General features: G+C 39.5%; 1 protein-coding gene across 2 annotated transcripts in view; it reads right to left on the reverse strand.

Annotated features, from left to right (window-relative positions):
• CDK13 (cyclin dependent kinase 13) overlaps positions 1–18,390 on the reverse strand; it is a 137,759-nt gene that overhangs the window by 11,744 nt on the left and 107,625 nt on the right. For both annotated transcript variants that reach the window (XM_073008945.1, XM_073008944.1), the window contains exons 10-11: positions 7,072–7,188; positions 6,336–6,467 (exon numbers count right to left, since the gene is read on the reverse strand). In XM_073008945.1, coding sequence (XP_072865046.1) covers positions 6,336–6,467; positions 7,072–7,188 — 249 coding nt within the window. The remainder of the gene's footprint in view (positions 1–6,335; positions 6,468–7,071; positions 7,189–18,390) is intronic.

Genomic DNA, 18,390 nt, shown 5'->3' on the forward strand with positions numbered 1-18,390 from the left:
GAGGTACTGTATGTTAACATGTGCAAGCTCTTCAGCAGTGCCTCTTACAAAGTAGGCAATGTATTAATTCATGTTTGATATCACTGATCATTCAATTAGTAGTTTACAACTATTTCCATCAAATCATATCATGAAATATCCTAATGGCAATTGATATTTTGTCTTATAAATGGCTTAATGCTTTTTACTTGCTGTTAAAGAAAGCTTACAGGCTGGCTGCTAGTCTAATTCACTTTCTAGTTATATATACTTTATGTTTGACAGGGCATCTAACACAATTAATGGACTTATTTCTGACTTTTTGTTTGTTTTTGAGACAGAGTTTCACTCTTGTCACCCAGGGTGGAGTGCAACGGCATGATCTCAGCTCATTGCAATCTCCGCCTCCCAGGTTCAAGCAATTCTTGTACGTCAGCCTCTCAAGTAGCTGGGATTACAGGCATTTGCCACCATACCCAGCTAATTTTGTATTTTTAGTAGAGATGGGGTTTCACCATGTTGGCCAGGCTAGTTTCAAACTCCTAACCTCAGGTGATCATCCTGCCTTGGCCTCCCAAAGTGCTGGGATTACAGGCATGAGCCACCACACCTGGCCTTTTTTTTGACACATGATCTCATTCTGTTGCCCAAGCTGGAGTGCAGTGACTCGATCTTGGCTCACTGCAACCTCTGCCTCAGCCCGCAATTCTCATGCCTCAGTCTAGGTAACTGTGAACACAGGCATGTACCACCACACCTGGCTAATTTTTGTGGGGGTTTTTTTGTGTGTATGTGTTTTTTGAGACAGAGTCTCAGTCTGTCACCAGGCTAGAGTACAGTGGTGCAATCTCAGCTCACTACAACCTCCACCTCCTGGGTTCAAGCAATTCTCCTGCCTCAGCCTCCCAAGCAGCTGGGACTACAGGCCCACGCCGCCACACCCAGCTAATTTTTTTGTATTTTTAGTAGAGATGGGGTTTCACCATGTTGGCCAGGATGGTCTCGATCTCTCGACCTTGTGATCTGCCCGCCTCGGCCTCCCATAGTGCTGGGATTACACGTGTGAGCCACTGTGCTTGGCCTAATTTTTGTATTTTTACTAGAGACGGGGTTTCACCATGTTGGCCAGGCTGGTCTTGAACTCCTGACCTCAGGTGATCCGTCTGCCTCGGCCTCCCAAAGTGCTGGAATTACAAGCATGAGCCACCTCCACCGTGTCCGGCCTATTTCCGATTTGTAAATACCCCACACTCTCTCATTTGATTATTCCTAAAAAATTGATCGAAAGAGTTTGATACATCTTCCAACTTTCTAAAGAAATACCATGTATTTCTTCATAGTCCTTACCTCATAAATAATTTATAATTTTAACTACTCATTACATCATATTGCAAAATAGTGAGAGACATTATATTGTTTATAAAATGTTTTTATTTAAATATTGGATCAATCTGATAATCTTTACCTGACTGCTTTAGTAATGTATCTAGCAGGATTCATTCCATAATTTGTTACAGATAGCTTACAGAATGTTCCTCGAATGTGTTTCAACATGTTTGTTTTTAATGAAAAAATGCAGTCAGGTGTGTTCTGATAAAATTAAGTCTGATTTGGGTAATTTGCTCTACAATAAGGACACAGTTTATGATTAGGTTATAAAGTCGGCATTTCCCATAAATTGAGTCGGATAAACCTATAGTTCCAAGGTTCTGGCAAAATACTTAAAAAACATAATTAAGAAACAATTTAAAAAATGGATTGGCAAAGTAGCACTGATAATACATGCTGATTTCCTAAACTTTTCTAGGTATACTGGATTAAATGTGCTATGAAAAGAAAAAGTAACAAGTACTAGAAAATGTCATTTCATAAGTATTGGTAAGACAACTGAAAAGGCAAATAATTACTAGATAAGAAATCCTTCTTTAGATCATGTGATCTCTAATCCTTCATCTTTTTTTTGTTTTGTTTTTTTGTAAAAACAGGGTCTCCTTATGTTGCCCAGGTAGGTCTCAAACTCCTGGCTTCAAGCAATCCTCCTGCCTTGGCCTCCCAAAGTGCTGGGATTACAGGCATTAGTCACCATGCCTAGCCTCCAACTCTTTACTATCCAAAAAACTGAAGTTTGAAAGAATCTTAACAACAGGAAGGTCATTAGAATCTTTTTGTTTTTTTTTTTTTTGAGACAGAGTCTCGTTCTTTTGCCCAAGCTAGAGCATAGTGGCGCGATCTCCGCTCACTGCAGCCTCGCTTCCCAAACTCAAGCAATTCTCATGCCTCAGTCTCTGGAGTAGCTGGGATTACAGGCGTGTGCCACCATGCCTGGCTGATTTTTTTGTATTTTTAGTAGAGATGGGATTTCACCATGTTGTCCAGGCTGGTCTCAAACTCATGGGCTCAAGGGATCCACCAACCTTGGCCTCTCAAAGTGTTGGGATTACAGGCGTGAGCCACTGCACCCGGCCTAAAATCATTTTCTTTTCTTTTTTTTTTTGTTTTTTGAGACAGAGTCTTGCTCTGTCACCCAGGTTGGAGTGCAGTGGCAAGATCATGACTCACTGCAATCTCCGCCTCCCAGGCTCAAGTAACTCTCCTGCCTCAGCCTTCTGAGTAGCTGGGATTACAGGCACATGCCACCATGCCCAGCTAATTTTTGTATTTTTAGTAGAGCCAGGGCTTCGCCATGTTGGCCAGGTTGATCTCAAACTCCTGGCATCAAGTGATCCTCCCGCCTAGGCCTCCTGAAGTGCTGAGATTATAGGCATGAGCCATTGTGCCCGTCCTTTAAATCTTTCTCTTTTTTTTGGAGATGGAGTCTCATTCTGTCGCTCAGATTGGAGTGCAGTGGCGCCATCTCAGCTCACTGCAACCTCTGCCTCCCAGGTTCAAGCAATTCTCTGCCTCAGCCTCCTGAGTAGCTGGGATTACAGCTGTCACCACGCCCAGCTATTTTTTTGTATTTTTAGTAGAGACAGGGTTTCACTATGTTGGCCAGGCTGGTCTTGCACTCCTGACCTTGTGATCCACCCGCCTCGGCCTCCCAAAGTGCTGGGATTACAGGCGTGAGCCACTGTGCCCAGTCTAAAATCATTTTTGATGAAAGACTTTTCACACATAATGTTGAAGGAGTTCCAAGAACTCAGTGACGTAACTATGACAAAACTCCTTACATTCTCAAATGCTAATTTACAAGCGTGCTTACAAAAATAAAAAATAAAATTGGAATTCATACGGAAATATGTCTCATTCTAGAATAAGCAATATTAATCAACAGATACGCAAACTACTTGGGAAAAAAAATCTCAGCCCTATCTCTTTCATTAGGTTGTACTTCCAACAAAATTTACTGATTTCTTCTTTATTTAAAAAGGAAATATTCGGGCCAGGCACGGTGGCTCACACCTGTAATCCCAGCACTTTGCAAGGCCAAGGCAGGCAGATCACCTGAGGTTGGGAGTTCAAGACCAGCCTGACCAACATGGAGAAACCCTGTCTCTACTAAAAATACAAAATTAGCTGGGCGTGGTAACACATGCCTCTAATCCCAGGTACTTGAGAGGCTGAGCCAACAAGAGCAAAACTCCGTCAGTCAATAAATAAATAAGGAAATATTCACTACTGATATTTGCAATAACAATTTAATCAAGAAGAAAGAGCTTTTAGTCACAGGAAATGTAAAATTTAATTTCCATTTATATACATATATTTGTTTTTTTAAACATATAATACAGTAATCAATAAAATACTTTCCAGCATAAATATTTTACGTTAGAATAAAAGCCTATGGGAGTAACATAAGTTCAAGATGAAAATGGGACGATGTACAACTGCTCAACATTTTCTAAATGACTATTGGTGGTAGATATCAAAATGCCATGATAGTTGCTTTCCACTTGATACATTTACAGAGTGATGTAACTGCTCTACTTAAAAATGTCAGCATTTACTATGTTACTAAGTAATATTACGTTCTGTTGAACATAATTATGACAGAGCAGGATTAACATCAACATTATATTCTTGCCCCCCAAACTCTTAATCTAATTCTGATAAAAAGAAAGCAATCAAATCCAAATTGTGAAATATTTTACCAAACAGCTAACTTGGAATCTTAAAAAATGTTAAATGTCATAAGATCTCTTCCCTAGGGAGTGATTACAGATGAAAAGGACATAACAAATAAATAGAATGCCGAACTTTGAAAAATTATTTATCCGAAAAAAAAGAAAGCTTACAAAGGAAATTATTGGGTCAACTGGGGAAATCTGAATATGGATTGACCATTAAATATTCTCATGTTAAATTTCATATGCTTTATATGGTATGCATGTAGAATAAAGTCCTAGTTCTTACAGATATGATTACATATTTAAAAGTGTCACCTCCACAACATGATATCCAACTAGTTCAGGAAAAAAGCAGAGAGTGATAAAGCAAATGTGTCCAACTATTAATAACTGTTGAATCTAGATAAAGGATATACATGAATACTCATTGTACTATTCTTCCTATTTTTCTGTAGAGTTGAAATTTTTCCGAATCAGAAGTTTAAAAAATGTTATTTGAAGGGATACTGAGCCCAAGTTTTAAGATTACTGATACACACTAAGGAAAAAGCAAACATGAAACAATTCAACAGTGAAAAATTCAGGTCCCTCATGATGTCAAATAATAGATCCTTTTTGGCTCTCAAATCATCCCATAAAGGCCAACCATATACAGCTCAATAAAAGCTTAATGAAGCTGAATATGACAGCCTCATAGAAATATAACAAGCACTATCTAACTGATAAGTAGAAGAACCAGGATTTGAACTCCAGAGCCCATGTCTGTTCATTTAAAATATGCTATATTTATTACAAGGAACCATTTTATTATTATAGATAACAGACTTGCTTTTAATGATGCTCCGTATCATTTTAAAAATTATTAAGAAAGGCTGGGTGTGGTAGCTCACATCTGTAATCCTAGCACTTCAGGAGGCCAAAGTGGGAGGATCACCTGAGGTCAGGAGTTCGAAAACAGCCTGGCCAACATGGTGAAACGCCGTCTCTACTAAAAATACAAAAATTAGCCAGATGTGGTGGTGCATGCCTGTAATCCCAGCTACTTGGGAGGCTGAGGCAGGAGAATCACTTGAACCTGAGAGGCAGAGATTGCAGTGAGCTGAGATCGTGCCACTGCACCCCAGCCTGGGTGACAGAGTAAGACTGTCTCAAGACGAAAAAAAAAATTACTAAGAAAATACCTACAAGGTTTCTAGATCCTGTCAAGGAATGCAAATGAACTGTTTTTCCTTCCCCCGCATCCTCAAATCAATCCTAGAGAAATAACAGGAGCCATGCGAAGGTAAAGGTTCAAAAGAAGCCAGCTATTTTGACTCCCAAACTCTGTATATTTCCCCCATCAGACAGTAATTCCTTCCATACAGGCTTCTGATACTAATATTCTTTCATTCAATGATAAGAATTTTATATTGTACAGTATGCTATAAAGTATTCTTAGAACCTCTCTTACTTACTGGACTTACGTGAATTTGAGAGCTGGCTGTACCCTTTACTAGATTTGTATTCTTGGGCAAGTTTCTTAACCTCTCTGAGCCTGCTTCCTCCTCTATAAAGTAGTGATGATAATAATACTAACACCTACTTCATAAGGTTATAAAGATTAATGTAAAAAATGAAAAATGCTTAGCATGGCACTCAAAATTATAGCTATAGCAGCACCAGTAGCAGTGTTAAGTATTTAGTAGATGTAGTATTAGAATAGCAACAGCAGTAATATTTTCTTTTTTTTTTTTTTTGAGATAGAGTCTTGCTCTTGTCACCCAGGCTGGAGTGCAATGGCACGATCTCGGCTCACTGCAACCTCTGCCTCCCGGGTTCAAGCGATTCTCCTGCCTCAGCCTCCCAAGTAGCTGGGATTACAGGCAACTGCCACCATGCCCGGCTAATTTTTGTATTTTTAGTAGAGACGGGGTTTTGCCATGTTGGCCAGGCTGGTCTCAAACTCCTGAGCTCGTGATCCGCCCACCTTGGCCTCCCAAAGTGCTGGGATTACAGGCGTGAGCCACTGCGCCAGGCAGCAGTAATATTTTCTTAAAGTTGAAATATGTTATTAAATCTTGAGGTCAATCAAGCCTAAAATTAGCTAGAAGGCAGCTGTTTTTGCTAGTTCTAAACATTAAGCAAGCATCTATATCCTAGATGTGCAAATTATGTGTATTACTGCTGTTTTATCTTTTCTTTGATTTATTATATTTCTTTCCTCATAACCAGGCATGAACTATCTTATCATTATACATAAATGTTATTAAAACTGTATATGTGGAAGCTGATATAAAAAAAGTCACTTACTCTGGTGGAGGCATTTTTGAGGGTTCCACATCTCGGAGGAACTCGCACTGAAGAGCCTGTTCAGCAGTGCAGCGCTTACTAGGATCCAAGGCAAGCATGTAATCAAATAAGTCTAGCGCAGCTGCAGGAATACTAGGCATGAGAGGATTACAAAAGTCAGATGTGTTCTTTAGATACAAGCTTATGTTTCTTTAGGAGCTTAAATTATTTTTTATTAAATTGTAAAACTAAAACTAAGATAATGTAAAAATAATTTTAAATACTAACATTTTTAATATGTGCATAATACTTTAATAAATCCCGAATTTTCCTTAGAATAAATATTTCATTATTTTTACATAATTTTTGCAATCACTTTCTAAACAATAGTATATATTGTTACTCCATGGGCAATTTGCTGTTATTACACAAATTAAGAACTGAACAGTATAGTTTTTTCTAAAGCAAAATGAAAACCTGAGCTCAAGTAACTTGAAAGCTGTTCCAGTAACATTTAAATGATCTTAGTAAAGTTATTTTGTGTAAGTACCATATCAAACACACAACCTCAAATCACTGATTGCATAATAATGGTAAAATGGTAATCTGCATGTGGCAAACAGAACTCAAAATTAAATGCCCTAGAAGAATTATAGGTTTACCTCAGATCACTAGAGAACAGACTAACATTTATAATTCACTAGAATTAAAAGTAAAACATTCATGCAATAAGGATGTTTATACATCCCCTTCTTACAAAACAAATTCTTCTCTTAACTTTCGACGATATTGCTTCTTTGGTTTCATGGTGTTGAAATATGGTAGTTTGATTACATCAGGCCACACTGCAGGACATGGACTCCCACATATTCGGCTAAGCAACACACAAAAGAAAGTACATCACTATAAACTACATAAAGAATACATACAACTGTTATACAAAACATCAACTCATTTTTAAATACACAAAAATTGAAGCCTTGGTCTATAAAAAGTTTTGTTATTTATTTTTTTTTGAGACAGAGTCTCACTCTGTCACCCAGGCTGGAGTGCAGTGGCACAATCTCAGCTCACTGCAATCTCTGCCTCCTGGGTTCAAGTGATTCTCCTGCCTCAGCCTCCTGGGTAGCTGGGATTATAGGCATGCGCCAGCACGGCCCAGCTAGTTTTTGTATTTTTAGTAGAGACGGGATTTCCCCATGTTGACCAGGCTGGTCTCGAACTCCTGGCCTCAAGTGATCCACCTGCCTAGGCCTCCCAAAGTGCTGGGATTATAGGCATAAGCCACCACACCCGGCCCTCGTTAAATATTTTAGTCATCCCAATTTAATTATTTAAGAAATTAATTTATTTTCAGTAGATACTTTTAACAATCCAAGCATTCCAATTCTTAGAGGACTTTCATATTTGCAAAATGAAATCTTAAAACATGATACTCAAAATATGTGACTTATACCTTAAAACCAACATAAAAAATTTATGCCAATAAATTAAGGAACTAGAGTTTAATATATGTCCCTCTATGGTTTTTTGGTACCTGTCACTCCTCCTTCCCATGAATATAAGGCAGTCTACAATAATATCAGAAACAGATTCCTATATGACCTCAAGAAGGTAACTGTAGTGTAGACTACTGCTAACTGCCATCAATGGAAGGACACTAAACATAATACTCCTGAAACATTAAAGTTCTTCAATTTAAGTAGTGCTGCTGATCTTAAGTCATAAAGAAATTTTAACTGCTTTACTCTCGTTTACCTGTATCTTGAAAACCCTCATTATTTTAGTATTAACTAGTAAATCCTTGTTATGGTAATTTGTAGAAAAAATGCTATAAACAAATAGGCAACTCCAGCTACTAAACATTTAAAAACTAACTGATTTAGTAATATGTAGATGAAAATTTGATTAAATCTACTTATTTTTTGTATACCAAATTTCAAGGATAAATGTTTATTATATATAAAATTGTCAGCTAATCTGCATATGTAAAAAGAAAATGTTAATGTATCACTGATTGAAAGTAAAAATATTCCAAACATACGTAAATACAAATGCATGTATAAATGTATATAAAGAAGTAATGGCTCAAGTTGCCAGACATTCTTTTAGTTGAGCTTTAGAATAACTCAGAAACACATATTTATAGGAGACCTTTCACATGTCTAAAGCCATATGTCACTGAAATGTACTTTTTTGTCTCAATATATTTAACATTTTTATAAACCCAAGTTTTAAAGATACTAAGAACTTATTCTTTGTACAGTTCTACTCTCTTTTGTCTGAAAGTCCAATTTTCACAGCCTCCTCAACCCTACTCCCTTGGAAAGAAAGCCCAACTCCTGTAGCATGGGCTCTCTAGATCTGGTCCCAATCTGCCTTCCTAGTCTCATTTCCCAATGCATCTCTCCCCACAGGCCCTCCTTCATGTCTATGCTAATGTTCCTTCTCCCTAAATTCTATATAGCTGAATTCTTTTCACTTCTCAAGATTCAGATCAAAAGTAATCTAATTAACAAAAGTCTTCTGTATTCCCCAGTGCTACTCAGAATTACTCCTTGCATGCTACTGGTTTGACATTTGTTTCATCCTTTCTATTTTAGTTGTTTACAGGTCTTTTTTCTATTTCTTATTTTTGTATACTTTTCTGAGTAACCATGTAAACACAATCGACCCCAGGCAGACTGATGTGCACTATAATAGAGGTATAAAGCATACTGGAATACAGGAAGGCAAAGATACTTTCAACATGCAGAAATATAAGAAAACTTACTCAAGTTAGGGAAAGAGTGAAGAATTTTGGTTATAATTCCAAGGATAAATAAACCATAGAGTCGGGCGCAGTGGCTCACACCTGTAATCTCAGCACTTTAGGAGGCCAAGTCGGGTGGATCATGAGGTCACGAGATCGAGACCATCCTGGCTAACACGGTGAAACCCCGTCTCTACTAAAAATACAAAAAATTAGCCGGGCGTGGTGGTGGGCGCCTGTAGTCCCAGCTACTTGGGAGGCTGAGGCAGGAGAATGGCGTGAACCTGGGAGGCAGAGCTTGCAGACAGCCGAGATCGTGCCACTGTACTCCAGCCTGGGCGACAGAGCAAGACTCTGTCTCAAAAAAAAAAAAAAACAAAAAAAACCATAGACAGGTGGGAAAGGGAATAAGATAAATTATGTTACCACAAGAAAGAACACAGGCAAAGGCATGGAAATAGCAAAAAATACATTTGGGAGGAACACTATGTAAATCAGTGTAGGTAGAATACAGGACTCAGGGAGGCTTAGCTGGAAGCATAACCGGGGTCTACATAATACTGCGGTGGGTTTGTCTGTCTGTAGACAGGTTTTTGCTATGTTGCCCCGGCTGGTCTTGAACTCCTGACTTCAAGTGATCCTCCCACCTCAACCTCCTAAAGTGTTGGGATTACAGGCATGGGCCACTGCGCCCAGTCCACAATACAGTTCTAAGAAGGTACTTTGCCTAAGTATAATGAAGACAGACTTCAGAAGCAAGCTTTAGATTTGAATCCTGTCTGACACTGGTCAAATTATATTGCTTAGGAATCTGTTTCTCTTTTGGAAACTTAAGATTAATTTTATTTTGAAGCTACAAAATTAAATGAGCTAGCATCTGGCCCATTAATAGTCTTATAATAAATAAGTTTCATTACCCTTAAAGAATTTCAATTATTTTAGCATACGTGATGTTGAAAGATATCTCAGTACCAAAGTTATCTAATCAAAAGCAGCACACACGATGGAATATACATACCGATGCAAGGAAAGTTCCTAGAAACTAGAGAGGTAGACATGACAGCAACTGATAACTTCATTTACAAAATCTGTGCCTGGTGGCCAGTCAGCTACTCCAAGACCATTTACTACTGAGATGCATCATACACTAAGGTATATGCTAAATCTCCAATTATCTGAGGTCTACTTTGGGAATCTATCATGATTGATCAATCTACTCCGGTGTCAATACCATATTGTGCTATTAGTATTTCTTGAAAGTCTGATAGAACAAATCTCCTATCTACTTCTTTACTTATTCTCCTCAAAATTTTATTACACATGAACTATAATCAATACTGTAGCACTCCAGAAGAGAATCCTGCTAGGATTCAACCACCACCCTGAATTTATAGATTTAGAACCAACTACTGCCTTTACAATGCTTAATATTTCTATTTTAGAAAAATTCAATGCTTCTATTTCTTTCCATTTATTTATTTATTTATTTATTTATTTATTTATTTATTTATTTCCAGTGAGATCTTGTGTGTTTCCTTTATGGGCTTTTTGTTTTTTAAACAGTTTTTTTTAAAAAAAAAAAAGACACAGGGTTCCGCTGCTACCCCAGGCTGGAGTTCAGTGGCGCAATCATAGCTCCCTGCAGCCTCAACCTCCTGGTCTCGAATGATCCTCCTGCCTCAGCTTACCAAATAGCTGAGACTACAGGCATATGCCACTATATCCATCTAATTTGAGACCCAGGCTGGTCTCAAACTCCTAGCCTCAAGTGATCCTCCTGTCTCAGTCTATCAAAGTATTGGGATTACAGGCATAAGCCACTGAGCCCAGCCTTAAACATGTTTTTAGCCCACTGTATTTTCTTTCTTTCTTTCCTTTTTTTTTTGAGATGAGTCTCGCTCTGTCGCCCAGGCTGGAGTGCAGTGGCACCATCTCGGCTCACTGTGAGCTCCGCCTCCTGGGTTCACACCATTCTCCTGCCTCAGCCTCCGAAGTACCTGGGACTACAGGTGCCCGCCACCACACCTGGCTAATTTTCTTGTATTTTTAGTAGACACGGGGCTTCACCATGTTAGTCAGGATGGTCTTGATCTCCTGACCTAGTGATCCAGCCACCTCAGCCTCCCAAAGTGCTGGGATTACAGGCATGAGCCACCCACCGCACCCAGCCCAAGCCCATTATATTTTCTAAGCAATTAATTGGAAAAGCTTGACCAGGCATGGTGGCTCATGCCTTTAATCACAGCACTTTGGAAGGCCGAGGCGGGTGGATTGCTTGAGCCCAGGAGTTTGAGACTAGGCTTGGCAAGATGGGAAACCCCATCTCTACTAAAAACACAAAACTTAGCTGGGCATGGTGGCGCACAACTGTAATCCCAGCTACTTGTAAGGCTGAGGCAGGAGAATCACTTGAACCTGGAAGGTGGAGGTTGCAGTGAGCTGAGATCAGGCCACTGCACTTCTTTAGCCTGGGTGACAGACAGCAAAACTTTGTCTAAAAAAGAAAAAAAGAAAGAAAGGTTGGGCACAGTGGCTCATGCCTGTAATCCCAGCACTTTGGGAGGCTGAGGTGGGCAGATTACAAGGTCAAGATATCAAGGCCATCCTGGCCAACATGGTGAAACCCTGTCTCTACCAAAAATACAAAAATTAGCTGGGTGTGGTGGCGTGCACCTGTAGTCCCAGTTACTCAGGAGGCTGAGGCAGGAGAACCGCTTGAACCTGGGAGGCGGAGGTTGCAGTGAGCCGAGACTGCGCCATTGCACTCCAGCCTGGCAACAGAGCAAGGCTCTGTCAGAAGGAAGGAAAGGAGGGAGGGAGGGAGGGAGGGAAGGAGGAAGGAAGGAAGGAAAAGGAGAAAGGAGAAAGGAGAGGAAAAGAAAAAGAAAAGAAAGAAAAGCTTTATGACAGGAAAGGTTTGAAATTTTACATTCTTTTTTTTCTTTATTTTTTCTGAGACAAAGTCTCACTCTGTCACCCAGGCTGGAGTGCAGGGGTGCAAACAAGGCTCAGTACAACCTTGACCTCCTGGACTCCAGCAATCCTCCCATCTCAGCCTCCCAAAGTGCTAGGATTACAGGTGTGAGTCATCATTCCTGGCTGCAAACAAAAACTTAATAATAGGAAGCCATCTGAGATTGCAGGGTTCCTACCAGTTCTAGCAGGTGTTTCTTTGAGGTATTCCAGGTATATAAATCATATAACCCATGTTGGAATCATCTATATTTTTTCAAATGTATCTTTATCACTGTGGTATGTTATATTATGTGGCAATTCCTAAACAATGTTAAAATGATAATGCCAGTACACAACATTGGGTAACTTCATTTTCTGATTTTAATGGGAGCACATTCATTGGTCAGTCCTGGGAGGAATTATTTCTTTGGGTTTGAAAAACACATAACAGAAATATACTCACATATATACATACAAATTCACACATATTTCCTGTTAAGGAAGCATTCATTTATTCTTCTCTACTATGGATTTTAATTTTTGTGGCTTTTACATTCTAAGAGTGCTTTAGTTTTATCAGTTTTGATTTTTTAGAACTTCTGTAACCACCATCATCTGCATTTTCTCCAGGGCTACTAATGTGAATTATATCAACAGCTTTCCTAATACATATTCATCATTATATTCAAAGGAAGAAAACCATCTGAGCCTAATAAAAGTACCATTATTTTAGTGTAATGCTGTATTTTCTATTTGTTAAGTCAGATGTTGTACATAAGTATTCGTACGTAAGACTGACACACAGCAACAGTTTTCACAAGTGGGGTCCAAGGACCATTGAGTGTTCCCTAGACACTTCAAGGTCTGGCAGATCAAAGTTATTACTAAGCCATTATTTGACTTTTTCCATGTGTTGATTTGCACTAATGGTACAAAAACAGTGGTAAAACCACCAGCACCTTAAAATGATTCAACTCAGTGGCAACAAACTATATTAACAGGATGTACTCTTCATTATCATGCAAATTTCAGGGTGGGGAGAAAAGCCAGTTTCAAATAAGAACGTACTTGTTAGGCAAGGCGCAGTGGCTCATGCCTGTAATTCCAGCACTTGGGAGGCCAAGGTCGGCAGATTACCTGAAGTCATAAGTTCGACACCAACCTGGCCAGCATGGCAAAAGCCTGTCTCTACTAAAAATACAAAAATTAGCCGGGTGTGGTGGTGCACCTGTAGTTCCAGCTACTCAGGAGGCTGAGGCACAAGAATTGCTTGAACCCGGGAGGCGGAAGTTGCAGTGAGCTGAGATTATACCACTGCACTCCAGCCTGGGTGACAGAACGAGACTCTGTCTCAAAAAAAGAATGTACTTGTTGAAGCAGTACAAATTGTTAATGGCATTTAATTCTGACACTTGAGTATGTATCTTTTTAATATTCTCTGCAATGAAATGAGAAATACTCATAAGCGCTTCTACTGTACAATAAAATATGATAGTTATCTTGAGAAGATGTGCCTGTGCAATGATTTGACTTACAAACTGAGGTAGCTGCTTTTTTCATGGACCTCTATTTTTACCGACAAAGACAACTAACACACTGCAGTCATTCATACTTGGGTATTTTCCAGACATTTTCTCAAATAGGAACAAAGTCAGCTTGTCACTTGAAGGAAAACAACAGTATTTATTGTCAATTATACAATTTGAACTTTCTAGAGAAATTAGATTAGAAAACTTATATCCTCCACCGTCAGCTTAACAGCTTCACAATACTGAAAAGCTTTTCTGATGAGATCAGTGGTGGTACAAATTATATAATATAAAATGTTACATGTGGAAGATCTGTTCAATTCAGTGAAGCAGCATTTTTCAAATGACCAATGCATAATGTCACAAAATCATCACAGATAAAAGATCCATTCAAAGTGCAAGACAGAACAATGGATTTCAATATAGCACAGTATAAAATATTCCTTCATATGATTTCAGATTACACATTACAACCTGTAAAAAACTACCAATCATCTAATTTTTGTGGTTTCTAAGAACATGCACCGTTATCCAAAAAGGCTACTGAAAACAGCACATCACAGATATGAGGATCCAAGTGTCATGTCTATTAAACCAGATAGATCTGCCACTCATTCCAACAACTTTTATTTTAGAAACTATAGACTTTATAGACTTTAAAACATGTTAAAATATTGTGTTAAAATGGATTCATAAATATCTTTAGTTTCTAATATGGTAAATCTCAGTAGATACAAAAACTCTTGGGATCTTTAATAATTTGAGCGCAAAGAAGTTCTGAGACCAAAAAGTTTGAGAAGCACAACTCTACAGAATATTTTATGGTATTGGTTTATGAAGGCATACATGCTTCATTTTTTTCAATATGGGAAGTTTCCTTCTTTACCTATCATCTGGTACAACCAAAATCTACTCCTTTAAAGTTTAAAAAATTTCACCTGTGTGAACCACCTAGGCCTGAGGCTTTGTGTGTACTGCATGAGGTGGCAGAGAGTCAGAGAAAAGATTCATTTAATTCTAATCTACTTTCAATTTCTTCACTGATTATAATTATTTTTATCTCATAAACAATGTACATTGTATGATATAAAGGCTCTTTAGCTGACTGTTATAAGGCTTAATGTGATCCTCATGTTTAAAAAAATTAAATACACACACACACACACACACACACATATGTGTATATGTATGGTTACACAGAGATTTCTGCCTTCATTCATCCCATTTTGTCCCAATGTTTGTTTTCCATTCTCTTCCTCCATCACTTTTTGTTTTGTTTTTTGAGACAGAGTCTCACTCTGTTGCCCAGGCTGGAGTGCAGTGGCACGATCTTGGCTCAATGCAACCTCCACCTTCCAGGTTCAAGCGATTCTCCTGCCTCAGCCTCCCTAGAAGCTGGGATTACAGGTGCTAGCTACCACGCCCCGCTAATTTTGCATTTTTGTAGAGATGGGGTTTCACCATGTTAGCCAGGCTGGTCTCAAACTCCTGACTTCAAGTAAACCACCAGCCTCAGCCTCCCAAAGTGCTGGGATTACTGGTGTGAGTCATCGTGCCCTCCATCACTTTTTTTTTTTTTTTTTTTTGGACTGGCAAACTGAGACTAGGCTCGGCAGAGATGGAGTCTTATTCTGTCACCCAGGCTGGAGTGCAGTGGCACAATCTCCACTCACTGCAACCTCCACCTCCCAAGTTCAAGCAGTTCTCCCGCCTCAGCCTCCCAAGTACCTGGGATTACAGGTGTGTGCCACCACACTCAGCTAATTGTTTTTTTATTTACTTATTTATTTTTGAGACAGAGTCTCGCTCTGTCACCCAGGCTGGAGTGCACTGGTGCCATCTCGGCTCACTGCAAGCTCCGCCTCCTGGGTTCACATCATTCTCCTGCCTCAGCCTCCTGAGTAGCTGGGACTACAGGTACCCACCACCATGCCCGGTCTTTTTTCTTTTTTTTTTTTTTTGTTTTTAATTTTGGTAAAGATGGGGTTTTACCGTGTTAGCCAGGATAGTCTCGGTCTCCTGACCTCATGACCTGTCCGCCTCGGCCGCCCAAAGTGCTGGGATTACAGGTATGAGCCACTGTGCCCGGCCTCTCCCTCCATCACTTTTTAATCTATGCTACTTCTATTATAAAATATTTGTAATCTGCCTGAAATACTTTCTGGAACAAAGCAAATTATAAATAAAATAACTCAATCACCATGGTGTAAAGCCATTTAAAGCGAATCCTGATTAGTGTTATCACTCTTGATCAGTTTTACATGTATTTGTACAATACTGACACTAGGTCTCACCATTCCTGAGCCTACAGATTAGAGAAACCACCTAGCATTACTGCAAATAAGGTGAGGGAAGAAATATGTACTGAAAACTTATTTACATTTAATTCTTACAACCCTAAGCATGTTATTAGTCCTCTTTTACTTTTGAAGAAATAAACTTCGAGCATATGGGATTTACCCTAAACCATAAGAGAAGGAAGTAGCTGAGCTGGCATTAGAACCCAAGTCTGTAAGATTCTAAAGGCCACACACTTTTCAGTATACTCCGTTGCCTCATTATACTCAGATTTGTTTATCAGAAACTTCATTTCCTCGTGTTTAAAAAGAAATTAATGCTACAAAATCAAAATTGAAGCATGTTTTTATTTTTCGTTTTGTTTCTGTTTTTTGAGACAAGCTCTTGCTCTGTTGCCCAGATTAAAGGGCAGTGGTACAATCACAGTTCACTACAGCCTCGACCTCCCTGGGTTCAAGTGATCCTTGTACCGCAGCCTCCCAATAGCTTGGGCTATAGGTGTGTGCTACCACACCCAGCTGATTTTTGTATTTTTTGTAGAGACAGGGTTTGGTCACGTTGCCCAGGCTGGTCTCAAACTCCCGGGCTCTAGTGATCCACCTGCCTTGGCCTTCCAAAGTGCTGAGATTACAGATGTGAGCCACTGTGCCCAGAGAATCTCTTTATAAAACTATAAATGTCTTAACAAAACAAAAACATGCTGAAATATATAAACTAGAAAATAAAAATTTCTCCTCCCTACTCTTCTTGAAAGTTCCATGTTCAGATGAACAATTTGAGTCTTTCGTGTTACCTAAATGACATCAATCTCAATATAGCGTTCTGTAACTATTTATGCTGCTTTTCCATTTCTTTATCTCCAAATCAACTATTTCCTTTTTTTTTTTTTTTTTTTTTCTTTTTTGAGACATAGTCTCACTCTGTCACCCAGGCTGGAGTGCAGTGGCACAATCTCGGCTCACTGCAACCTCTGGCTTCTGCCTCAGTCTCCCAAGTAGCTGGGATTACAGGCGTACACCACTGAGCCCAGCTAATTTTTGTATTTTTAGTAGACACAGGGATTCACCATGTTGGCAAGGCTGGTCCTGAACTTGACCTCAAGTGATCCACCCGCCTTGGCCTCCCAAAGTGTTGGGATCACAGGCGTGAGCTACCGTGCCTGACCAATTATTTCCTTTTTAGTAACTGTACAGTATGCTATAAAATGGATAAATCAAGCTTTCCCCCGCATATGGTTCACTGAAAACATATTCCTAAAAAAAAAAAAACAAATACACTCATGCCTCAGAGTCTTTATTATTTTGCCATTTCTTCATTCGGATCTCTGCTCAAATGTCATTTTATGGGAGATACCTTTCTTGACCCTCTATATCATCTTACCTCTCATCATCTTCTGCAAGTTAACTTTTTGATAAAAAGCTGGATACTATTTGTTAATACCTCCCTTAGAATTCTTGGATTAATATCTCATAAAATTTTTCTTTTTTTTTTTTTTTTTTGAGACAGAGTCTCTCTTTCACCCAGGCTGGAGCTCAGTGGAGCAATCTCAGCTCACTGCAACCTCTGCCTTCTGGATTCAAGCAATTTAATGCTTCAGCCTCCTGAGGAGCTGGGACTACAGGTGCGTACCACCACGCCCAGTTAGTTTTTGTAATTTTAGTAGAGATAGGGTTTTGCCATGCTGGCCAGGCTGGTCTCGAACTCCTGACCTCAAGTGACCCACCCACCTCAGCCTCCCAAAGTGTTGGGATTACAGGCATGAGCCACCACGCCCAGCCTAATTTTTATATTTTTAGTAGATACGGGGCAGGGGGGTTCACCATGTTGGCCAGGCTTGATTTTGGGCTCCTGGCCTCAAGAGACCCTCCCACCTCGGCCTCCCAAAGTGCTGGGATTACAGGCGTGAGCCACCGTGCACAGCCTAATATCTTATAAAAACTTTCATGCTGTCTTTGTCAAGTACTGATATGTGTATCATATTGATTTTATAAAAGAAAAGATTCCAGGTAGTTTTATTTCCTATTTAGTTTATTTATTTATTTTTTGAGACCAATTCTCACTCTGTCACCCAGGCTGGAGTGGAGTGGTGCTATCTTGGCTCACTGCAACCTCTGCCTCCCAGGTTCAAGCAATTCTCGTGCCTCAGCCTCCCAAGGAGCTGGGATTACAGGTGTGTGCTACGACACCCAGCTAATTTTTGTTTTTAGTATAGACAGGGTTTTGCCATATTGCCCAGTCTGGTCTTGAACTCCTGGGCTCAAGTGATCCACCTGTCCCGGCCTCCCAAAGTTCTGTGATTACAGGCGTGAGCCACCGCACCCAGCCTGTAGTTTGGAGTAATGGTTAAAAGTGTAGATCCTAAGGTAACACCTAGCAGTGTTTAAATCTCAGTTTTACCACTTGCTAGTTATATGACCCTGGACAAATTCTTCACCTCTCTAAGGTTCAGTTTTCTCAACTATAAAGAGGAGACATAGAGTTGTTATGAAGCTTAACTGAGAAAATTCAAGTGAAACTCTTAGAATAATGCTGATATTGTATA

The sequence above is a fragment of the Chlorocebus sabaeus genome, chromosome 21 (genome assembly GCF_047675955.1).
Source record: "Chlorocebus sabaeus isolate Y175 chromosome 21, mChlSab1.0.hap1, whole genome shotgun sequence".
Classification (NCBI taxonomy): Eukaryota; Metazoa; Chordata; class Mammalia; order Primates; family Cercopithecidae; genus Chlorocebus; species Chlorocebus sabaeus.